The 26,363-nt window shown below is 40.8% G+C and overlaps 1 protein-coding gene across 9 annotated transcripts in view; it reads left to right on the forward strand.

The window, feature by feature from the left end:
• b4galnt4a (beta-1,4-N-acetyl-galactosaminyl transferase 4a) overlaps positions 1–26,363 on the forward strand; it is a 148,505-nt gene that overhangs the window by 70,874 nt on the left and 51,268 nt on the right. For all 9 annotated transcript variants that reach the window (XM_067589306.1, XM_067589305.1, XM_067589307.1 and 6 more), the window contains one exon: positions 17,150–17,248. In XM_067589306.1, the coding sequence (XP_067445407.1) occupies positions 17,150–17,248 (99 nt within the window). The remainder of the gene's footprint in view (positions 1–17,149; positions 17,249–26,363) is intronic.

Raw genomic sequence — 26,363 nt, forward strand, 5'->3', positions numbered from 1 at the left:
GCTGAAGTGAAAGAGCTGTTAAGCCTAATGGAGGCGGCACATTCTGTGAAATGGCTTCAAGGCTGCAGTCAGCTGACTATACTTTAAATACTCTTAATTACTAATTAATCACTCTTTAATTACTCTTCGTCTGTCTCGATGACAAACAGGACGGGGGATGTTTGCAGATGACTATGCGACATGGAGCAACATAGAGGCAAGTGAAGACAATTTCAGGCATACACATTTTTTTCTGACAGAGACCAGAAGGTAGTTGTGAGATCTCCAAACAGGTGTGCAGCTGATGAAGTGTGACATGGAGTAGAGAGCTGGAGAGACAGATGCCTTCCCCTCAAAGCGGCTGAAGTCTGTCCTGTGCTTTTGAGTTGCACTGACGGAGGGAGAGAGTGAGGAAATGGTTCCAGGTATTTTAAAACGCTAATGTCATAAAGGTCGAAGGTGCTGGTTATCAGAAACACACACACACACACATACAGTGCTTGTGTGAAAACCATGCATGGATGCTGAGCTACAGAGGCGTAGCTTTCTTTGAGATGAAAGACTGAGCCTGAAATGTTCTCTGGGCCCAGGGTGACAACAAAATTTAAAAGGAAGAAAAAAAAAAAAGGGGGTGGGAGAAGGATGAAAAGGTAATAAATGGGAAAAAAATCCAGTAAAAGTCATCCCCTGGTGCCACAGGCTTTGCTGACACATCCCTGTGTTAATTTAAATGAGGTAAAAAATGGAGTCCTCCTGTCTCCCACTGGCCAGACTCCCAAATTAAAAATATGAAAACAAAGCAAAGTCAAACAAATGGAAGCCTCGTTTTAACCTTCTGTGTCTTTTCTAGGTTTCTTAACTGAAACTTTTCTATGTGAACATATATTATCAAGCTTTATTTGGAGTCTTTTTGTTTTCCTTATATATTACCAGGATGGAACAGCAAAGGGTAGGATTCGTCCTGATGGATACTTACTTAGCCTCTAACTCTTCAGCTATTAATCCTGATTAGTTTAGAGTTGCACCATTTCAAGGAGTCTCGAAATGGAGTGTCTGGCAAACATTCCTAAGAGCAATTAAAGAGCTTACATAGCAAATGGTCTTCATATATCTAGTCAAGGACTGGCTGGTTTTGTATCTAGCTTTCATTATGCTCTCTCTGGACCTGGAGAAAAAGTTAGATCACACTGAATTAAGTGTTTTTCTCAGTAGAAAGGAAGAGAGAAAGAGCTGGCAAATTCCCGGAGGAAAACGGATGGAGGGAAGAAAGTACTGAAGCAGGACAGAGTGCTGGTCAGCAGAAATGTCAGTTGCAGAAATCGGGGGCAAGCAGTAGAGGAACCTACATATCACAGACACTGCACGTGAAACACGCTGTAACACATATTGCGTGGTCAGTATGTCTTTTTGATGTAACTGCTTGTCTAGAGGCGTGCACTTAAACACGCAGACGTATTTATGATTACACAGTTTTTAAAAAAACAACTCATTTCATATTTCACAAATAATTCTTAATGTTTGCATTCAAAACTGCCCTTAATTTAAAAAAAATAATTTGGGGGCATTTTATGCCTTTATTGGAGCGTCCCCAGTAGAGACAGACGATGAGGGGAGAGAGAGATGAGGTCGAACAGGGGAGGTTGCAGTTCATGGTCACATAGGCCACCACAAACTGCTCTTAGTTTAGTTTCATTGTATCTTATTCCAAACCGATTTGTCACTTTTGGTTGGTGCGACAGGGCTCAAAGGGTTTACAGAGGGGCACATTGTGCAGGAAAAGGGTTACCTATGCTGGTTGATTTACTAAACACAACAGTTTTCTTTTCTTGCTCCAGAAAACGTATTGTTGTCTTGTTGCTCACTGCAGGAGAGATAAATAGCCATGAGCTGTAATTGTCAATCGACAGCAGTGGAAACTGCTGTACAGTTGTGGTTACTTTACCCACCTTCTGCCCCAGACAGATAAAGAAGCCACAGCACTGGCACTGCTAACATTTAGCTAGCCTATAGAACTCTCTCACCGCAGACATTTTGATGTGTTAAACACAGGTGTTACTGATGGCTCCATTCCATGTGATACTGGTAACTGTGCATGCTGGCTCACTGGCCTGGTTTACTGGGAAACTGAGTCACACATAAAAATAGCCACTGTTAGAATAGAGAGGTTAGTATATGTGCACTGCTACAGCTACACAAGTGAATACAGTAAATGCAACTTTTTTCTTACAATATAAGCTAAATTACTTCAGTTTGTAATAAAAATAAACATTAATTCTTGTAATGAACTCAGTTCATATCTTAGTAATAGACTATTTAGCCACAGTATGTGTGTTATTCCTTATCCTCATTCTTAACATATTCAGAGTAGGAAATAGACCTGTGGACCTCCTGTATGAGAGTGTTGCTATCAGTGCATTTATTCAGAAGGGGTAAGATAAGAAGATGTAAGTATTGATTGTAGGCATAGCTAATCTCTGCACAATCTCCATAATAGCAGTTGGGGTTCTGTTTCTGTGTTGTCTTTATTAAAGATTACAGATAATGAAGACGCGACCACCTCCTAGGGGTCTTGCTGTTACTTTATTGATCGCAACAAGTTCCCCTGAAGGCTGTTTTTTATTATAATGAAGTGTGAACCAGTGTGTGTACTGTATACACATGTACACATACAAGCAAAGGCATATAGATAAAGATGCCAACATATATTAAGTTGGGAGCGGGGGTGAACTGGAAAAGAAATTCAGCCCTGGACCACTGGGACCCCTACATATGTACAGTATATATTATACAGTATTTGACAGCTGTGGCTGGAGGCATTATGTTTTTGGGTTGTCCTTCCATCTGTCCCATTCTTGTGAACTCGATATCTCAGGAACGCCTTGAGGGACTTTCTTAATATTTGGCACAAACATCCTCTTCGACACAAGGATAAATTGATTAGATTTAGGTTGTCAAAGGTCAAGGTCACTGTGACCTCATGTCCGTCCCATTCTTGTGAACATGATATCTCAGGGAGGCCTGGAGGGAATTTCATTACATCTGGCACAAATGTCCACTTGGACTCAAGGATGAACTGATAGTATTTGGTGGTCAAAGGTCAAGGTCACTGTGACCTCACAAAACATGTTTTTGGCCATAACTCAAGAATTCACACGCTAATTATGACAAAGTTTCACACAAATGTCTAATAGGATAAAATGATGAAGTGATAGCATTTAATATCCAAAAGGTCAAAGGTCAACTTCACTGTGACATCACAACGTTCTGCAGAAACACTTTTCCGGCCATCATTCAATACTATAGGCCTAAACACACTGGAAGTGTCCGACGTGCGCGTTTTGAAGTACACCTATTGTTTTTATTGGCCAAACACGCACTAGAAGTGTTATGAGGCGTGTCAAACTGTCTTGACGTGCCTGCTCTGACCTTGGTTCGATTTTTGGAGCATCAAATGCGGACCCAGTGACCAAAGCTGTATTCTCTGCAGCCAAAAAAGAGCGAGAGAGCGCAAGCCAGCTGAGCACCACCGAGTGAGAGAGAGAGAGACAGAGCGGTGGTGGTCGAGTAAGGAGAACGAGCGGTAGTGAGAGCAAAACCGCTGAATGAGAGAAATAAAATGTTATATTCTGATTATTTCACAGTAGTTATGTTTTAAAGCACAAATAAATAACAATCAAACAATCAACAGATGATTTACTGTGGACACAGACGCTCTTAGTTTGTTTCATTTTCCTCCTCTGCATTTCTCCTTTTCATTCATTGATTATATCCAACTAATGCAGCGGTTAATAGAAAGAACAAAATGAAAAACCTGTGTTGGTTCTGTGGTGTTGGAATTTCAAATCTGATGCCTGCAGTGCGCCATAGGAGCGTCAATTGGCGCTTTCAGTGCGTTTGAGCTTTATATCTCAGGAACAGAAGGGGAGATTGTGACCTCATACACATGGATATACATTCTAGTTTCATTCTCATCCATGACTCAGAGCAGGAAGCAAATGTGTATGTAAGTATTTTTAGATGTGTTTGTAATGTATATAGATCTATGTGTTTAAAGGACCAGTGTGTAAGATTTAGTAGCATCTAGCTGTATTCATGTGGTTGCAGATTGCAACGGTGATCGCAAAACTCGCAGAAAATGAGAAAGGCCCTCTCTAGAGCCAGTGATTGGTTTGTCTGTTCTTGGCTACTGTAGAAACTTGGCGGTGCAACATGGCGGGCCCCGTGGAAGAGGACTTGCTCCTTATGTAGATATAAAAGGCTCATTCTAAAGTAACAAAGACACAACAATTATTATTTTCAGGTAATTATACACTAACTAAAACATACTTATGAATTATTCAATTTCTGCCAAGTCTGTTCTGCTAAATGCCACTAAATCTTACACACTGGACCTTTAAGTAGTGTGTGCTATGGGAACGGAGGGAGTTGGTGCTCATGTGAATTCATATTAATTTTTGATTTTTGTAGAGGTTATGAAGGGTCACTTTCAGATTAAAGACTCCAGAACATTTCCCAGTATTTCAAGGTTATTAAACTCCACACAGGCCCCTCTTTAATTCCTAATTCACTTTTGCATTTTAATGTTTTTCCTTTCATTAACTAGATACATGGTGGAGAGCTGTGTGTGTGTGGCATGGATGGAGAGTTATGGAGAGTTATACCTCATGTTACATCCCTGGTTTTAGGCCAGTGAAGCTGTTGAGTGGGTTTAGGGAGTAGTTTAATATCTTACATTTATGCTTTGATGTCCTACAAGATGTGCTGAGATTTATACTGTAGCAGGGTTTTGGATGCCATGTATGTTAAACACAGTTTAAAGCGCAAATTCTCATCACATACAGGCATAGCTTAACATGTAACAAACATCAAATATAGAAAAGCACCCGCAGCAGATCAGATATTTAATTTTTTTAGATGCTAAACGCCTCATGAAATCGGCTTGTAACTCCCTAAGGGAAAGTTGTTCACTCATCGTCAGACCAGTTCTACAGCTGCCAACTTGCACCACCTTCAGGTGTTGACATGTTGATGTGCGATTTTAACATGTGGCAGAATGTAAAATTAAAACAGTAGCTATAAAAAAGAAAATAACTGATGTTTTAAAACTCATTGCAGGGTACCAACAAAATCGAGAGCCGATGATCTCAGATTAGCCTCTGCTACTTTACAGCCGATCTTGCTGTGAAAGCTGGGCTTTCTCACCATCCTTCTTGTTGTTGTCATGGAGAGCTACGAGCCTCCTCAGAAGCCTTTTCTTCAACATTTGCCTCACACAAATGCAACTGACATCATATGGTCTTTTCTGAAAAAGTTAAGCTGACAGGTGCTTTCTAATATGACTCACATAGTAGCCACTACTAAGATTGTACGTAAAAAAAGGAAAAAACACATTCAGAAAAACTTTCTGGAAAAATGCTACATACAAGTTAAAGGTATACTACGCAGGACTTGTCAGTTGGTGTTTTTAAACACACAACATTCAAAGTTGGCCCCTCCCCTCCGGTTCAACGAGTGAGAGAGAGAGCAGCAGTGGTCGAGCGAACTAGAGAGTGAATGAAGGGAATGAGCGGTGCTGGCGAGAACGAAGCTGTGAATCAGAGTAATAAAACGTTACTTTCTTATTGTTTCACAGCATTCTAAAGCACAAATAAACACACCCACTCTCTGCTCTGCATGTGTGTGTCCGTCAAACAGAAACACTGACAGCAGAGGAGCAGCACATAACAGAGGAGGGACACGGAGAAGCAGGGGAACACTGAATCAAATACGAGTCCTACGCTACGAGTCCTGACCTCACACCTGCACACTGTTGGCTACACACCCACTGCCCAAAGGTTGACGCCCAGAAGCGTCCTGAACAAAGCAAAATAATAAGAAAATACATGCAGAGGGCAGAGTCTCTGTAGATAAATACACGGCCACACACTTCTAGTGGGTCATAAGTGATGATTGAGAGGGATTACGTTTGTGTGAGTCTATAGATTGTTTTTTAATAAAATCCTGCCTAGTATACTTTAACACATCCTTACTGTGAACACACAATGCTTGTCTCTTTGGCCAGTCAGTTTGTCAGTTTGTGTGTCCATTGTTCTCTGAGACCACCTCAGTTTCTCTGCAGCAAGCTCAATGTTGATTAGGTCAGACTGAGCACCAAGCAGGTCGGAGATGATTGACAGTTGACTATTTGCCTGTTTTGTTTGCCAGCTGCCCCGTGTCACATCCTATCAGTAGTAATCAGCCTGGACAGAAAACCCAGGCCTAATACAGATAACAAACCTCTGTTTGTTAGTCCTCTGTCTTCTCCAAACCACACTGTCAGAAAAAAGGTACAGAGTAATGCATTTTGTTGCTCAGACTGAATTCAGCGCTCTCTCAATAAAGGGTGAGCATGGCATAAGGCTGGATTCCCACTCTCAGCATCTGCTTTCTGTCCCCCTCCAACCATTTCTCCTTCTCCACTAATCTGACCCACATCTTGCTCAAGCTCTACTTACACTGAATCCATAATGATTAAAGAGACCTTTAGCGGTCTTTGCACAGAGTATTTTTCCTCAGGCTTTACTGAACACCTCTAAGACAGTGTTAATTACAGTGTAAAGATTACAAGCCATCAAAAAGAAGGCTTAAGTTTTGCTTGCTCTCTCTCCAACTGCTCAGTCTAATGCAAAATCTTGTCCTCAATCAGTCAGCCAAATAGTTTTGGAGTATCATTAGTATCATAGTATCATTTTGATGCATTGCTTGCAACAATGATGCAGCAGTCACTAAAACACAGTTCTGAATTTGTTTAAAATACCTGTAGGTGAACTCATAGTTCACAGGCTTTGCCTTAAATTAAGAATTAATCTGCCAAAAAAGTTCTGTATCAAAAAAGTAAATCTATGACTCTCTGAATAATTTATACATAGACTAATTTATACATATTTATACACATGTGATTATACATAAAGTTATCAAATGTAGCTCTGAGTTTGTTCTTTGTGTAAAATGTATTTAAATTATAGATAACATTGAGATTTACCCAGAGGGCCTGAGACAATAATTGAGATTTTGAATTAGAGGGCCTGAGACAAGAGGGGCCAAAAGTGACAACGCAGACAAAGCTTTTCAGACCACTGTTGATCCCGGGAGAGACTACACTGCTCCTCACAGCCATTGTCCTTACATGCCTGCTGTATTGATGTGGACTCAAGCATGACAGAAGTCCCACCACCTTGTCCCAGACCTAAATCAATAAGCTACACACACTCCGACTCTCTGACGAACGTGCACCTCAGTATCTGCCGCTTGCACCTGTTGAAATGAACGCATAAGGATACATGATTGCGCACATACAATCCATGTGAGTCTCTATTAACAGGATCGTGCACATGCATGCACAAACATGTTCATCATCATCATCATCATATTAGCGTCGATGGCCTTTAAGTACCCACACAGGATAATAATTGCTCATTCTCTCTCTTTTCTCTCTCAACTGTCTACAGTTTTTCTACTCCCCATCCGTCCATCTCCCCCCCTTCCCTCCCTCCCTCCACTCCTTCTTCTCCTTTGTGTCTTATTGTCTCCCTGCCGTACTCATCTCTGCACCATTAATCTTCCAACCAATGAATTGAAGCCACTGACTCTATCACTCCTATTATCGACTGCAGCCGTCCCTTATTTATGTTCCATTTTTCTCCCTCTCTTCCTCACTCAGCCTTTCTACTGTTGTTCCATTGACCGGCATGTAATTTCTTACATGAATAATGCAAACAGCCAGACAAAAATAGTTGCACTCGTTCTTTCTTTTGGCTGGGATTTGTTCTGCAAGAGTTTAACTGAGTGTGTTCAGGTTGATTTCTATTCAGCAGTGACAGCCACTTTGTTAAAAGGAATAGGGATTTGGACAGAGGTGTAGGCTTGGTTTTAGCTTTAGTAGGGACAATTTTTGTTGAACGGCCAAAATAATTGGGTATGTGCACTCTATCATTCTTTTCTCTTTCATAGGCACATGTGCGCACACACATAAAAAACCCTGACTCTGCAAAATGTTTACTTTACTGAATATGCATTTGCTGACTTGCCTGAAACCGGACTTGTATCGCGATTTTTTTTTTTCTCTGATTTTTACATTTTATTTAATTGATAGACTACTTAACGATAAATCTGAGACCAAAATTAATATTTGAAAATAACATGTTAAAATAAAATAAATGAATAGAAACCTTTAGGTAATGTGCTGCTCTGTAACTCGCTGCTGTACGGTTTGCAAACCTCACCTGAGATTCTGTCCTTCTTTCGGTATGTAGATTTGAGCAAAACAACTCAAGAGTTTCATGACAGAGCCACAGTGATGCTCAAACCTATCAGAGCTCAACTGAGAGGCTGCAGCTCACCTATCTGTGTGTCTCTGTGCTGCTCAGGCTGCTGCTGAGAGGATTTTTATAATGAAATGATGCTTGACAGTCACAAATTATTCAGTCGGACAAGCTGCAGCTAATTTAATTTATAAATAATGTTCATGTCTTATTATGCAATAATAACTTTGCTGTTGATCCACTCATGGAAAAGAGGAGAGATGGCATTAAATAGTAAATATTTCTCCCACTAATATCAAAGATTAATGTTTGGATTGATTACAGAATATTCTTATTAACTAAGCTCAACTGTTATTTTGATTCTTTGACTCCTTTGATTCTTCTTTAAAAAGAACCAAATGTCTTAATTTGCTTTTGGGAGAAATTTTCACCAACAGTAATAAAGTTGTTTCATTAGACAGCATGTCTGAGCAACAATCACAAATTAGCTTAACAACACCGAACATCTGAAATTAAATATCAAATGATCTTAGTTTTGTTCAGTGAAGTCATTTTCAACTCTGTGATGTTTGAAACGTTTAAACTATAAATACTAATCTTCAGATTCTCCACCTCACTGACTCCACTACTGCTGCTGCTTTAGTCAATGCGTAGGCTACAGCTCGAAGTTGAGGGTTGCCAGATCATCATTCCAAGCATCCCCCATATCCTGCTCTTTCACTCTTTATCATAATAATGCACTTTTTTGCAGAAAACACACAAAACTGGCAATTCTGCAGAGATCTGACTGTTTTACATTACGTGGAGTTGAAGCAGCTAGATTGTTTGAGATCAGTAAAAACATCGGAAGGGACAATCCAGCAACACCTTGGTATTGGTAGGGACATGTCCTTACTGTCCATACCCAAAAATCTACGCCCATGGATTTGGATGTAATGGTATTGGGGCTCCCAAAGCTGCATTCTTACTGAAATGGGCTAGAACGACTGATTGTGAGATCGGGATGCAGATTTATTCAACCTCTCAGTGCTCACAAGTGCTGATCCAGGATCACTGAGGTGGTTCCCAGGACAATCCTATTCATTAACCAACACCCGCAGCAGCCACATCAACATATGGTCGTCTGCAGGCAAAAATTACATTTCAGTTTCCAGCAGTGTCTGCTGATGTGCCAATGTTAGACATATATCAAAGTGGCCAGCTTTCATCAGTCAGCTTTCCAAAACAATAGAAGCCTTTGAAAAATTTACCTAATGATGTCAGATTATGGAAAATGAGCAGCTTTGAAGGCACTAATTGCTCAGTTTACCTGTTGAATGAGTACACAGAATTTGATTGGCTGTGTCATTTTGCTGTATTTTAAACATTTTCAACCACTACAGCATAAACACCGTACAGATGTTCTGATATGAAGAACGATAACTTAACTACTCATGAGAGGCAGTGACTGACACATTTTCCACATCTCACTTTCTGTTCCTTCAGCCTCCTAGAAGAAGATACAGTGAGGTCCAAAAGTCTGAGAGCACAATGAAAATCTCTAATATTTTCATGTAAACCTGTAAATGATCAGAAAGTTTGAGGAGTCAGAAACATTTCAAAACACAAGAAGTTATGATGTGTAAAATGAAGAAATATTTAAGATTCTGCACTATTTCTAGGTCAGCAATCAAATTTAAGGAAAATTGTGGCATTGACCAACTTAACTCCTTTGTACAAAAGGTCAGATTTCCTTGAGTTATATCCCTTCCATTGAAGCATGCATGCAGATAAGACTCAGGTCGATTTGATCTACTCAGAGGATCCTTCAAGTAACTCAACTTGCAGCCAGTATTCACCTGTTATAGATATGGCTGTGCCTCAAGTTTCCAGCAGATCATTGCTTACTAAGTTGCATTATGAAAGTGGGAAACATGGCATCAGAGCAAAATGAAATTGTCAGCAAAATATGTTGCCAACACGACATAGCGTGCTAACAACACTACGTCGTTAGCGTAGTTACCATGCATTAGCTGGGAAGGCTAACTTGGCTTATTTGCTATATTATGTGAATGTTGCTTTTTTCCCCCCAATTTTTCCTCCAATCAATTTGTTGAAGAATAGGTATGATTTTAGTCGACCAAGATTTTCTTTGGTTGATTACAGCCCTACAAAGAGGGGCTTTCTCAGCGGTAAATCATGGTTAGACTAAAGGTTTCTAAGGGGGCAGTGCACAGAACTCTAAAACACTTTGCAGAAACTGGATCAGTTGCATCCAAAGCACAATCAGGCAGACCAAAAGTGACCACGCCATCAGAATATCAATACATCAAGCTTATTTCCCTGAGAGAAAGAAAAGTGACTTCATCACAGTCAAAGAATTTTCTAAATAAAGAACACAAGACTCCAACCAGCAAAAGTACTGTCAAAAGAAGGCTGTCTTGTAGTGGTCTTAGAGGACGAGTAGCAGTTCCTAAACCACTTCTCAGGAGGGGAAACAAGGTCAAATGCTTGGGATGGGCTAAGGAATACCAGCATTTAACAGTGGATGACTGGAAAAAAGTCCTATTTACTGATGAATCCAAGTTTGAGATGCATGGTATTAACAGAGGGGTGTATGTAAGGAGACGATCAGGAGAGAGAATGAAACCACAGAGTAAACTGACAGTAAAACATGCTGGTGGGAGTATTCAAGTCTGGAGATGTTTTGCCTACTCTGGAGTTGGACACCTGTTCCGAATTGACTCCACCCTGACCGAGGAGAAGTACTACTCCATTCTTCAGAGACATGCTGTACCCTCTGTTTTGCATCTTTGTGGGGATAGATTCATACTGCAGCAGGATAATGACTCCAAACACACTTCAAAGCTTTGCAAGAACTACTTGAAGACCAAAGAAGACCAAAGAAGACCAAAGAGTCCTGACTGTCATGGACTTTCCTCCACAGTCACCTGACCTCAACCCCACTTAACATTTATGGGGGAACTTGAAGACTGAAAAAGGCAAGCATTATGTGACATCACAGTAAGCTCTTTGGAGTATTGTCAAATCCTCCTGGGATAATATGGGTCATTAAGTTATGGTGGAGTCCATGCCAGCTCGAGCGCATGCTGTCATTAGCAAAAGGAGGACGTACCACTAAGATATTCATGGACATTTTTAAAGGATTCAACTTTTCACTCAAACTGTTAAGCTGATATTATCATTTGTAATGAAAATATTAGTATTACATTCGAAACAAATGCAAAATAGAAGTATCTTGACTGGTGATCTCAGACTTTTGGACATCACTGTATATTTGAAACAAATGCATGATTCCAGAGTGATTAAATTGACAACACAGCATCAGGAAAAAAACATGCATTTGAGCATACATGCCATATAGGAACACAGTCACTATTTCATACAGGTTTGTGATGGCAAGTCTTGTGTTGCCATGGCGAGCATGTTGGTGTTTAGTGAAGGACCAGGTGCATAAGGGTCACAGTGAAGATATTTCTAATAATCACACTAAGTTCTGTAGTCCTCCTTTTCTCATGATAATGTCCAAGGCCTTGCATAAACATGCTTTTCAATCCTCACAAGACTCTTGTGAAGGTAATCCAGTAATTTTCTGCCTCTGTGTGTTGAGCTGGCATAATTGGTCCTCTAAGGTATGAACCAGAGAAGTAAATGTGAGCCACATCATCTCTCTTTTTATCCCATGTCTTTTTCTGCTGAGACTCTCTTCCCCCATTCAGTTTGAAATTCGCAGGTTTCCTCATTGTTTGCTGCACTGCTCTCTTTCTTACTGAAAGAACCTTGGATGCCAGAATGTGAAATGCTGCAATATTCCTTGCACATTACTTTTCATCTTTTCTTTACAATACTATAATGTTTAGGTGGCTTTTAAATAAACTCTACTTTTTCTTTATTATGTTGTAAACTCTTAACAATTGTTACAAAGCACCAAAATTACAGGAATCAAATTTGTTTATGTGAGCCTTCTGCTGTATTTTGCATGCACTCACGCACTTTTTTCAATTAATGCATGGTCAGATTCTTTTTTTTTCTTTTTTTTTTAGCATTTAAGGTAAGGACAATTGTGAAGTTAACCTTGAGTGAGATGAGGAACACGTACTATATTATGTTACTATGTGCCGCAGGCTAATTCATAATGTGTAACGGGTGTGAGTCGCAATGGAATACCTTGCTGTGGTGATGAGATCAAGCCTTTGTCCCTGGTTTAACTTTTATTTGAATGAACCTATCACTGGATAAAATATTAATTTCAATAAGCCAAAATTTAAGAGAAGTTCAGGATGTATTAAGATATTACAAAACAGAGATAAAACAGTACGTCTATGTAGAGAAACAGTACGTCTATGTTATCCAGTGTGTCCTGAGAACTGTGAACTGAAAATCCGTCTTTTCAGTTGCAGTCATGTCACATATACAGCCACAGTGCCGGTGAGTGTGTAATACTTCACAGAGCTTTGTGATGCTGCTCTGAAACCAAGCAGACTGGTTCGTTTGGTCTTTTTCGGTATAGAGAGGTGGTTAAGGGATTCTGGCAGTCCACAGTCACCCTCAGACATTCACTGTGCCAGAGGGACTTCTGTGGACGAGACTGGCACTACTTATCAAAGGTCTTCTCTCAATCGTGTACCTTTTTTTCTTTTTATTGCTCCACTGGTCACCTTTTCTGAAATATTTTTTTGTCTCTGTTCATTTCTGTCTATGTCTCCAGTCTGCCACTTTTTATATCTTCATTCTCTGTTTTTCTTCATTTCACCTTTTTTCTTTTCTTTATTGCTTTCTTTAGATTTCTCTAAGCTTATGCATCACCAGCCGACTCATCTTTTCACATGCAGTAGATTGGAAATGTCTGGTGGATTGTGATGCACTGTAATATTGGCTGATGCACAATATGATGTTTATGAATATCTTTTTGCAATAACAGAATCATACTGTAATTTAGAAATACTGCATCACTGTGACAGATGAGAGCAGAGAAACATCACAGCTTTTCTTTTTTGGTGATGAATCATTGTGATGAGTCATTGCTACACTAAATGTCATCCAGGTATCTTTTCCTGCAGCTACATGTATTAATATGAACAATGAACATCCAGTGAACAGAAGCCACTGTTGATTCAGCAAGACTATAGAATGAAAAACGGCAAATGTCTACATTATTATTACGGCAGTACTAATTAACATACTGTATATCTCAGTGGTGGCATGAATGAAAAATTGAGAATAATGTAATTATTCCGCTCTGGTTATTAGCTTTCATACTGCAGGTCGCTGGAAATGAAACTATGATTTGTGAACTTCTCCCCTTCCTCTCTCTCCCACTCACTGTGTCCCTCCCTGCCTGCAGACTGGTGCTTGTTTGTGTTTAATAAAAGAGATTAATTAAGCTCATTGGTATTCTAAGACACTGGCTCCAGCTGTTTCCCTGAGCTAGGATCAGCAAGGTCATCCATTTGAACTGCGCTGTGTGAACAAGGAGAGTCTGCAAGGAAACAACTGGGAGGCTAGCGCCCACTAAAGTGAGGTGTCTCACTGGTGGGGTAGATGGATGGGTGGATAGATAAGAGCCAGAAGCTCTCTGATCAGACTGCTAATCTATCAATCAATCCTTTTGAGATGTACCACTCTGCCATGCATGCTCATACATGAAACAACTTAGCTTAGCAATAATTAATTGCCACTGTCTCTTGTGCTCTTTCTGTCTCTGAAGCATTGCTCCCATAGCAGACAAATGCACACATTGTTATAGCTCATTTATCATTCTATTTGAGTGAAAGTCAACAAGGTAAATAGGAGTGTAAACATATGATAAATAGACAGTCTCACCAGTGTGATTGATATTCCCTGTTTTGCTTTGATGCGATGTTTAATACATAAGGCCATCTGACAGACCCTTTTGCATCAACTTTAATTATCAGTGAAACATGATAACACACTTCTGGGCCTAGTGCCAGAGAAATGTAGATCTGCTTATAAGTTGCAGATTGTAACTCTGAAGTAATGAGTCATGCAAAAATGTTACAAGTACTTGTGGTATGCTGTAAGTAATGGCAGCATCTCGTCGAAGTGTTAAGTCGATACACGCTATAGAGGAAAAAAGATGCAGCTGATGAAGGATGTAGTGCAACCTTAGGTCAATGAGTTTAACTGTACCTTTTATTATTGCATCGATAAGCAGACTTTGAGTCGGATCAGGCTGAGGCAGCGCTTTTGTAGTGGTGTCTGTGTGAATTACAGTCCAGACTCAAGAAGTGATTTACAGTTTGGTCTTTCAAGGTTGCTAACATATTATTTCTAAAACATTAGCTCTTTAAATTGCAATCAGCAACCACAGATCACAAAGTGCTTTCCCTTACACGGTTAATCTTTTATCATCTTCCATACAGTTGTCACACCTGTTCTAATAATGAAAGCTGATTAGCTGGCGTGGTAACTGCCTGGCACAGGCAGGAACAAAAAGCTCTTTGGCTCCCGGTTTGTTCACAGGAAGCACACAGTATCACAGAAATTATCCAGTGTCTAAATTTTAAAAGAAGTGATAGCAACACAAAGTTTTGCTGTGACAAGAAAAACAAAACCTCAAACATTAAGAAGCACTCAAAAGTGCAAAGTGTTAATGAGGTGACAGAGCTGTAATGATTGAAATAAAAAAAAAAAGAATGATGTAATGAAGTAGAAGTAATGATAAAGTTTTAAAATTTCACTCTTATTCTTACAAGTGTGTGCAAACTTTGGCAGTGTTTGATATTCTAGACATAACTAAAATGTTATGTGATGTAAACATTCTTCATACTTAATTTAATAGCCTTCTTGAATCTGATAAAAAAAATAAGTGTGGTATTATTATAGATTATGAAATTAAAATCTAATGATGTAGATATCTTTTCACTGTATAGAAAACAGTAAAAATTGCTGGATGATACGGGACAGAGTGAACTCAGCAGCCATGCATTTCTCCATTCTCTAATTCTCTATTTAGCGTCTTCAGGTTAGGCTAACCCATTGTCACTAACTTCAGGGCTAACCACCTTCACTTTTCCAGCAGTTGGAGAAACAACAGACGTGACTTTTCTTGGTCTTGACAAACTGTAGCATTTATAAACTGACACACTGTGGCCTGTACTGTACATTTACTGCCAGATTGACAACTTACTGCTAACCTTTTCCTCTGCTCCGCTCGCATTCACCGTCACTTTTCTGCTGTTCTCTCTCTTACTCAACCACTCACTAGCTACGCACACACATTACACACTGCCCTATTCCTTCAAAGGAGCTACACTACCAAGAGTTTCTAGGCAACAATACGGAGGTTAACTCACATTTTGGTAGAGTGCTGCACAGACTCCCAAATGCTATTGATTTCTAAATGAATGGGTATTTGGCGTTATTTTTGGCATTAAAACATTTTTTTTTTTGGCCTGGCGGGGGTTCTTCTTGGCCTGGCAGCCCACCAGGCATTTACAGTTATAGGGGAAACACTGGAAAATACATGTATGTAACAGCCAAAACAATGGGGATGCAGCATTACATAAGCTATCCAACATATGTGTCAAAAAATATAATTTAGCTGCAGGTGATTAAATCAATGTTCCCTTTGTTTTCAAACAATTCAGGATCTGTCTGCATTTTGTATTTTACTGACCGCCTAGTCCTGTCTGGTACTTTTATTCTTCTGCTGCCTTTGTTTCATTCGAGACACTAGCTGATGCAATATGAATGTTGTGTCCTTGGCTGGATCTACGTGTGATTCAGAGTCTTTGTGTGTGCGTGTTTGTTAGACAAAGCTAGTACAGGATCGTGTTGGTTCGTCATGGGGTACGCACAAACATCAGGCACTTTACATTCCTCTGGTGGCAGACGGGAGGGGAGCCTGTTGTCACATGTCTTCATCATTACCTTCCCTGCCCTCCTCCATCGCTCTCCTTTGGAAGTTAAAAAGTAATTAAAGGCCTGGCATCTGACAGCTCTGTCTTTTTGCTTCTTCTACTCTCAAAATTTCTTTTTCCTCCCCTGATTCTTTTGCAAACACCGGTCACGACAAAAGACAATCATGTCAGGGGTGCTGAAAACCTTTCCAGCTTGTCTCGGTGGAGGTATGCCTCTCTTTGACATCGCTGCTAAATGGAGGACGATTTGCCACTCATTTAACAGCTCTACAACTCAGTTCCTCCTCTGGGAGCCCAGCAGCCTTTTATCTCCTTGTAGCTGGCCGAGAACTTGTGCTCCTTTCTGCTCTGTCCTGCCCGTCACACCGCAGCATTAACATTAACATGCCTCTTAGCAGGCCGCGGAGAAAGAGCCCTGCAGTGCTCTGGCCGGAGTACCAGGCTAAATCCCAGATCAGAGGGAGAGTTCAGACTCCCAGGGGAGGAGATCTTGGCCGGCAGGGTGGATGGTTAGAGTATGTTGGAGATTAGGGCTTTGGTGAGTCAAACGCTGGATTAGGAATGAATGGTGAAGAGGAGATTCCACAGATTCCATTGTAGCCTTCTGAGGAAAAAAACCCTGTTTCTTTGGCCTGCTCCTTCATGGTGTGTGTGTGTGTGTGTGGGTGTGTGTGTGTGTGTGTGTGCATACTAAACAGTATGATGCTTAATGCTTCCATGACTTGGAAAAGGCTGTGGTTTTAGCAAATGATGAGACTTTATCTCATATATCAATTATGTAGCTTATGGAGAGGAGTCATGTTACCTCACTGATGGATGGATGGATTCCTACCTCCCTGCATCAATAGATGCATTAATTGATTGATGGATAACGTATGTTGATAAGCTAGTGAGATTTAAAGCCACCTTTCATTTTTCTTCTCTTTTCATGAATGTTTATTGATTTTGTAGTTAAATGAGGAAATATGTGTGTGTCTTTCTTTCAAGGATGACGAGCCAATCACAGGAGGGGCCGATGGCAGAGACTATACCCACATCCGGAAGTTCCTCGCCCAGCGCCACAAGAAATTGCCATGGAAACCAGAGGTAAAAGAAATTATTTTCTTTATTTTTGTTGTATAGTCCTTAATCATCTTCCTCGTAACCCCTTTTTTCTTGTCTTTCAGACAGGTAAGGATTGTTGTATTGAAGTCCTTCATTGCTTTGTTATTTTGGTGACTCACCAACTAAATCTTGCAAGGACACTCACACATGCGTCAAACTTCCATCAATGATTAACCTTTATGGAAATTGTTTTATTAGCGTCCACTCATCGCCGGCTCGGTAACTGAGTGCCAATGTTTTCTTTTTGTGAAATATAATTTAGGAGCAGATGTCTGTCTTTCAGTTGTCCTTTTTACAGCAGCTGATATTTGAGGTCAAATAGACGTACAGTCGTTCTCTGATACTATTATCTGAAGAGCAAAATGTACCTTGCAGGCATGATGATAAATTATTGTGTGAGGATGATAATATTTCTTCCTAGACCATTAGTGGGTTATATTTAAAGGCACCTATGACCTGCAGATTACAAGTTGATGTGATTCATTCTAATTTTTCAGCTCACTTACTGATGTAGTTGACACACCCATCGTAACAAAGGGAGCAGCAGACAGGGCAATTAAGCAGCGGATTTGTGATAAGGGAAGCGGCTCTAGATTTGTAACCTGTTCAGCAGAGTTTAATTAAAGGATTGGCTGTGTGTGTGTGTGTGTGTGTGTGCATGTGTGTGTCTGTAAGCCTAATCTGCAAAATATGATTTATTAGTCTTTCTCTACCTGGGGTAAAGTGTAACTATCTCTGCTGAACACCACAGTGCATCGTTCTAGGCAGGCTGTAGAGAATCTAACAGTTCATACACACAGCAGGAGAAGGATAATAAGAAGTTACTGTTGCATAAGTTATTTTCAAGTGGATCGGTTTGACTGCAGCAATACTTTACTTTTTCACAGGATTCTCAATCATACATAGCCTTGTACTCAGCCGTCTTGCTGCTTCTGCAAAGCATTATGTGTGTAATCTGCTGCTCTAGGCAGCATTGCAGGGTTGCTGAACACAGTATGGGCCTGATAATGTTATAGTAGCTGTTGTTTTATTTCAACAGACTCTCCTGGGTGAGCCACTCTCGAGTTAGACTGCCTTTGCCTGATACATGAATCACAAAATTATCCTCGAAAGCAAAGTCATTTGATTCAAGTATAAACTTTGCTTTTACCAGCTGCAACTCAATATTCCCAAACAAGCAATGGCAAATAAATTGCTGGACATGACAAATATTGTCATTTTGGCTTTGTAAGTTGTCACATGTGGATGATATCTGTATTTAATATCATCTGACCTGCGATTTCTTTTTTATGCTATTAAACTCAGACAAAACTGAAGTTATTGTGCTTGGCCCTAAACACCTCAGAAACAAAAAGAAAAAAATTATCTAATGATATAACTACTCTAGATGGCATTGCCCTGGCCTCCAACACCTCTGTAAGGAATCTGGGAGTTATCTTTGATCAGGATATGTCCTTTAACTCCCACATAAAACAAATTTCAAAGACTGCCTTTTTTCACCTACATAACATTGCAAAAATCAGGCACACCCTGTCTGAAAAAGATGCAGAAAAACTAGTCCACACATTTGTTACTTCTAGGCTGGATTGTTGCAATTCCTTATTATCAGGCTGCCCCAACAAGTCTCTGAAGACTCTCCAGCTGGTCCAGAATGCTACTGCACATGTACTGACAAAAACAAGAAAAAGAGATCATATTTCTCCCATTTTAGCTTCTCTGCACTTGCTCCCTATGAAATACAGCATAGAATTTAAAATACTTCTCACCTACAAAGCCCTTAATTGTCAGGCACCATCATATCTTAAAGATTTCATAGTACCCTATTACCCCACTAGAACACTGCGCTCCCAGAATACAGGCTTACTTGCTTGGTTCCTAGTTTCTCCAAAAGTAGAATGGGAGGCAGATTCTTCAACTATTAGGCTCCTCTCCTGTGGAACCATCTTCCAGTTTGGGTCCGGGGGGCAGACACCTTCTCTACGTTTAAGAGTAGGCTTAAAACTTTCCTTTTTGATAATGTTTATAGTAGGGCCTGCCAGGCTTGCTTTGGATCAGCCCCTAGTTATGCTGCTATAGGCCTAGACTGCTGGGGGACTTCCCATGATGCACTGAGCTCCTCTCTCCTCCTCCCTCTCTCCATCTGTACACATTCATGTCCCTTTAATGCATGTTACTAACTCGGCATCTTCTTTCTCCCATAGTTTTGTCTTATTATTATCATTACTGTTATTATTACTATACATCTCTATGTGGAACTTGCATCATGCTATGCTCTCTTCCCTCCTGCTCTCTCTCTCTCTCTCTCTCTCTCTCTCTCTCTCTCTCTCTCTCCCTTCCTCTCTCTCTCTCTCTCACTCTCCCCTTTCCCTTTCTCTCTCTCTCTCTTTCCCTCTCAACCCAACTGGTCAAGGCAGATGGCCGCCCACCCAGAGCCCGGTTCTGCTCGATGTTTCTTCCCGTTATAAGGGAGTTTTTTCCTTGCCACTGTCGCCAAGTGCTCGCACATGGGGGAATGTTGGGTCTCTGTAAATAATATTGTAAAGAGTACATTCTAGACCTGCTCTATATGAAAAGTGCCCGGAGATAATTTCTGTTATGAGTTGGCGCTATATAAATAAAATTGACTTGACTTGACTTGACCTAGAAACATCTGTTGCCTGAATTCTGAAGTGCCTGCATCTAACTGTGGATGATGCTTTTGGCTTAATTTAAAATGGTGCCACTTAAAAAACGAGAAGTCACATTGATGTGAAACAGCCAAGCTCGGACCGCAGCCAAACTAGCTCTCTGAATCTGGACCATGTAGACTAATTGCCCAAATGTAGATGGATTTCATGGCTCGAACACAGTGAGACACTTTATTATGAACATCTTGTTTTCTGCACTTTGTGTTTTATCATTATATATGTGAACACAGTTAAGACCACAGATGCTTTTTTGCACTCAGAGACATGTACATGATTTCACGGACCAAACATAATTTCTTATTTATGGTTTGGATTGGAAAAGCGAAGTGGGCGCTAAAGGGAAATGAATTTTGTAAGATCCATACCAACTACATTTTACATTGGGCATGACTAGCATCAAAGCTCACTTGTAGAAGTCAACATGCCATTTCTTTGACCGGTTTCCAGCCCGCTCGTTAAGTTACACGCCATTTAGTTTCTTTGAATATTCTGCAAATCCGGCATAATTCTATCAAATATTTCACAAGTCTCCGTAAACTTGGATGCTTAAAAATCTCCTCTTCTCTCATCTCACACTCCGCTCTGCTGTGTCAAGCCTAAGCCAAGTCTGTCAGAAACCATGGAGCGCAGCAGCTCTTCCTCCACTCTCCTTACTAGCTATCTGTCCTAATTACCAGCACTAACTTGTTTTCCTGGTGCACAGCCAAGATGGCAGAGGTCTGAGGGGCCACCAGGCTGGCACTGTCAGAGGCGTAGACTCCGGCTGGTAGAGGTAGAGTGGTGCCATATGCCAGCTGTCACAGACTGGCAAAGGTCACACGGGCATCCAGAAAAATTCATACAAGCCACAAATGCTCAGCTATTGTGCACAGGAAAAATGTACGGACTTAATTTCTTCTAATACAGACATAAATATAGAAACAGAGAAGAAAAAGGGTAATCATTTGACATTTATTTGAATAAAGTAGTGTGATTCTGACCTGCGTTGGTTCCACCAGGGTGTTTCCTGCCACTACTTGTCATTTAATGAGCATCCCCAGCTGGTGAACTCATCCAGAGGTGACTGTGGATTAGTGGAGACATACAGCTGTAGAGTGGACATACTCTATCTGTCAAGGACACCGGCACGTCAAGGACACTGACACGGGATCAGAGAGAGAGAGAGAGAGAAAGAGCCGGCCCACTTTTTAAGATTTGAGAAGTAGCCAAGCGTGAGAGGATAAACAGTCATTTGCAGCAAAGCCGACATGAATCCAGAGAGAATTTGAGCATAATGGAACAATTTTATTTAGTCAGAAGCAGAAAGAAATTGATGGTAAGAGGGATTAGTGACACTTAATTTATTATAGACCTTCATATCAGAAGGACTTTTAATGATTTTTTGTTGATATTACTGTCTCACATTAAAGCCACACGTTCAACATGAATCCTAAATGTAATATACATATGCAATGAGGTTGATCAGGTATTCAGTAGGTGTTAAATCTTGTTTCAAATACAGTGTCATTTTGCACAGAGAGGATAGATGACTCTCAGTGGACTGGCTGACTCAAATGTCTGGTTTTCTGGAGATGGAGATGTGGTGATAAAGGATGCGTGTATGTTTATGTGTGTACTTTTGGTATAGCAGGTATAGACAGCTTATTATTTAGCACTCAAGAGGGAAGTGAGGACGATATTGTGGCACAACACAGACACATGACTCAGGTGGGAGCTGTTGTCACAGCTGGCTCCGAAAATACATGGAGTGACATGACTGGAGGAGGAACGAGATCTTTCTCTCTCTGTCCCCCCGCCTCGTCTCACAATAACATGTGAGAGTGACTAGACCGGGGGAGGATGCAGGAGAAGAAGCGTGATATTTGTCTCTCTTCAGTCCGTCTGTTTTCCGTCCGTCTATCCAAAAATGCTAAACAGTCAAATAGACAAACAGGAGGCAGAAATGTGATTTTTTTTTTTTCTTACAGGCCGCTCATTGCAGTTGGTTGAATGATCGACAGCTTGTTGCAGAAAATGAAAAAAAAATTCTGCTCGTCCTTTGTGCCCCATCTCGTGTTCCTCAGTTATCCAGTGCAGCCGTATCCATCCGCCTCATGTTATATCCCTGGCATGACTGAAGACATGTAATTGTATGACAGATGGCAGATTATACAAACCCTCATTACGGTTGTTGATGAGGCTGGAATCTAGATCATATAAACCTTCCATTTTTTTTTCTGCTCTCCTCTGTGTGAAATGAGTTCTCATTATCTCTCTCCACATAATCTCTTATTTTAAACCTCTTTACCATTGAAAACCCCCTTCCTATATGTACATTCCTACTTATCCCACTTTCTTTCCGCTCCCAAGTGACTATTGGGCAGAGAAAGATGAGAGAGGTAAGGGAGAAACTAAAGTGTCTTCTATAAATTCAGACGGGGAGATGTCATAAAATGGCTGCATGTGTTCAAGCAATAACATTCCCGTCATAGCCACAGAGGGAATAACACACATATGTATCATTTGATAACTCATTCGACATTTACATTTCAACGTAGCGGCTCAGCAAAACCACAGTGTGATGTATCAACAGCGAGCGTTAATGCCGTCTCTCCTATATGCCCCGGGGGAGTGAACTGAGTGCTATTGTGTATATACCCTAGTGTGTCTTTGCCAGGAACATCATGTCTCACTTTTCCTATCCAAAAGGGATTCACGGTGTCAGTTGGTGCAATTGCTCGTCAGTGAGTGCACCGAGCGGCCATTTGTCAGTGCCTTGCTGCCAGCGGGAAGGCAGAAGGCTGCACCAGATTTCGAGAAAAGGAGACAACCTCCTGGAGGAGAGAGGGAGAAAAGAGAAAGTCTGATTTGTGCTCCGTTTGATAGTAACGACCAGATGGGAGAGAGAGAGAGTAGATATTGGAGAGCGGTGGAGACGGAGATATGCTAAGACAAGCTCACTGTGGAGGAAATGTGTGTTCTGAGGAAGATAGGCGAGACAGTGACAGTGCTGTGCAGAGCACCCTCTTACTGTAGGCTGAGCTGTCAGGTTCAGCAGTGTACGATCTTTTATTTTAAATGTCTTAATCAATCAGTCATTTTGTTACTTAGTTTCTTTCCTATATTTGACAGATGGCATTAACTGCTTCCCTTGATCTCTCTCTCCTCCCGTCTGATTTAATGCCAGAGCTGTAGTTGCTCTGTTGCTGTTAAAGCTGGTAGTTCAAGACTATATTTGTTGCTGGGACAACCTCTGCAAAGGAAAGAAGGATGAAGACTTAAGATAAGGAAAGACAAAGGTATTCTGACTCAAGAGAGACCGACAACAACAGACAGATGGATAAAAAGATGAACATTGACACGTTTGAGGGAACAAACTGACTAAACGGCCAAGCAGTGCCACATGACTAATATCTTTATATATCTTTATAATATCTATTGAATAATGTATATGTTGTTGATTTACTGTGTTTGAATGGTTATGGGAGCATGATGTATTGTCAGCTTGTTAGTATTAATCACTTAAAATATGATATTAGCACTTAACAACGGCATCCATGATATATAGTAGATTGGCGAAATAAATCCAGCATAATTTTGATAAAATATTAAAATAATTGTCACAATCTATTCCGTTTAAATGACAGTTACAAGCCAATTTAAATTATAAAAGCCAATACCTAACTCATTTAATTTTGTGATGACTGAAGGGAGCCAAATCCCCCCTTTTGATATTTACAAAAAGTTGTCATCCTCTGGGCAACATGGATATCTGTACCAAGCTTCATAGTAATCCATCCAATAGTTGTTGAGATATTTCAGTCTGAACCAAGGTGGTAGACCGAAGTATGAAAAAAGAAATAAAAAAGAAAATGTTATCGCATACTTGTAACATATGTTACATTTTTCCTACATTCATTCATGCTTCTTACCATTGCATTTGATGCTCTTCACACTTCTTGAGTGAGTGCAGACTCTTGGAAGCAGTATCATGTTATGTAATTCAAGACATGTGGTAATAAAGCAGTGTTTTTTGATTACACCATTACACTATACTGGGCAAAACCCACTGGATTGATAGCTGTACTAAAATAAAGTGAAAAACAGGGCTGTTTTTATCAATCATCTTAATAACCGTTGAAATGATTGGCTGTATATTGCTGCTATTTCTGCAGCCTCATAGTGCAAAATTATGCAGTACAGTAGAGTGAAAAAAGAAATTGGTAGTTCTACTCTTCCCTGTCTTTGCCTGGAGGTCATAGCAATTAGTCCAACAAAGAGCCACTTTGTGCCTCAACTCACCACAGATTTCGCCTGAGCTATGCGGAACAACTTACCTCTAATCAAGCATACTTTCAGAACCAACACACTAAAAATGAACGTGGTAAACAGCGCTTGTTTGAGTTAGGCTCTTTTCATGCAGCTTTGGCCCAAGTCTTAAGTGCTGGTGGTGAATTTGTTATAGTTGGTGGAAGTGCAGGAAACAATGCTTTCTGAACCCTCCTTTCTGTGGCTTAGACTACTAGTCCATGGTGGCAGGACAACAAAGAAGCCTGTCTCTGCTTTTGGATTAAGGAACAGAAGACAATGAATGAGAGTAAATGAAGAAAAGTAAGAAAGGCAACAGCAGTCTTTCTGTCTTTTTTCTTTAGTCAATTACTGAATATGAATGTGAGCTGACAAGCTGTAAAAATGCTGTTTGAAAAGACACAAGCTGCTACAACACATCGATGTCCCCACACACACACAGACTCACACACAACCAAGTGAACTCAGAAATCCATTAGCAACAAGTCGCCATTTCTATACTAACTGTTAATGTGCACATCTCTTTATTACACACAGAGAGGGAGACAAAAACGAGATATAAACCCCTTTTACACAGCCTGTTCAAGGCAGGATTTCTGTGCCTTTATTTCGCCTCGCTGTTCTGTATAAAAGGTACGGACACAGATCGGGCCAATGAGCTGGCTGCAGTGGTAGTCACAGAGCCAGATCAACGTCAGTGTAAAAGGGACAGCCGGCACATTACGGCTATTATGCGGGATCTGTGTATAAAAGAGCCCAGTACGGGGAACTGACAGTTGAGCTCAGGGTAACTAAAGAGAGACAGCATTCAGCAGCACACAGACAGAGATGGAGAGATACTGAGGTAGAAATAAGAGGTCAGAGGGAAGACTAGTTGGAGAGACAACATTAGGGATAACGGGAGAGAAGGCTTTGAGAGAGAGGAGATGTAAGCAGCACTCAATAGCCAAATGACACAACAGGAGCAGGATGAAGTCAGTTTAGCAGAATCGGGGAAGTAAAGGAGTATCAGGGTGAGTTTAAGTCAGAGAGGGTGAAAGAATTCCACCTCCAACATCCTGTTAAGGCCAGAAGACAGACAGACCTCTCACAGCGCTGTCACCCACGAAACAGAGCCAATTATACACAAGCGCCCCGCCCCCCCCTCCCCCAGCAGAAAGCTGACTGCTTCTTTACAGCCAGTGGCCTCTCCAGGGCTACACAGGGATATGTGTGTGTGAATAATTAGAGACTTTTAAAGCTGCCCCGTTTATTGCTATTTGAGGAGGAGGGGGCCAGGCCAAAAAGGTTTGCTTTTAAAACCCACAGGAAATCTATTAAAAGCTTTACATAAGGCATATTTACACAGGGACTAGTGCTGTCTGCTAAATCCGTCTAACCTCGCTATGCCCCCCCCCTCCTCTCTGCCACCCCCTTTCAAACATCAGACAGTCATCTTTCTGACTCCTCACTTTTTTTGTCTGATTTGATTCTATCTACCCTGCAAATCCCCGTCTCTTTCTCTTTTCTGTTTTTCATTTTCATCAGTCATTCTGCAAAAAGAGCAAATAACAAAAAAAAAAAAAAAAAAAAAAGAAATCACAGACATGCACATACAGAACTTAAGTCGGTATTCCCGCTGCTTTGCACTGACATGTTTGCACAACAAAAATATCTCATGGTTAATGCATGAGCTGTAATTGCCGGGGTGCTGTCAGCATGCAGGGCACTTAGTTGACCGTAAAGAGCCGGTAGAGAAATGAAAAGGGCCACTTCGGGTCAGGCCATCTGTTAGAATGCCTGTGTGATAGTGAAGGAGCATGACACCCTCCGTCAACATCTTTCTCCTTTTAAATGCAGCAGGCAGAGAGGTGTTTACTTCACCCTGATAGCCTCTCCTGTCTTACCCCTCTAATCCCTGAAGAAAAAGACAACAGGATTTGTAGCTATGTGTGTTTTTCCGTCATGAGGTCACTCTAACTCCCCCGATTGATTGATTTGACAGCTCACGCTCGTGGCTGGAAGCTAGCAGCAATAGCTAGCAGCTATTCGACACAGATAATGGCTATCTACATCAAATGGAGCTAGGCCTAAATGGGTGAAACCGGCTTTTGCTTTGATCCAACCAGGGAACCTTGCTGTGC

This window comes from Thunnus thynnus, chromosome 5 (assembly GCF_963924715.1).
Source record: "Thunnus thynnus chromosome 5, fThuThy2.1, whole genome shotgun sequence".
NCBI lineage: Eukaryota > Metazoa > Chordata > Actinopteri > Scombriformes > Scombridae > Thunnus > Thunnus thynnus.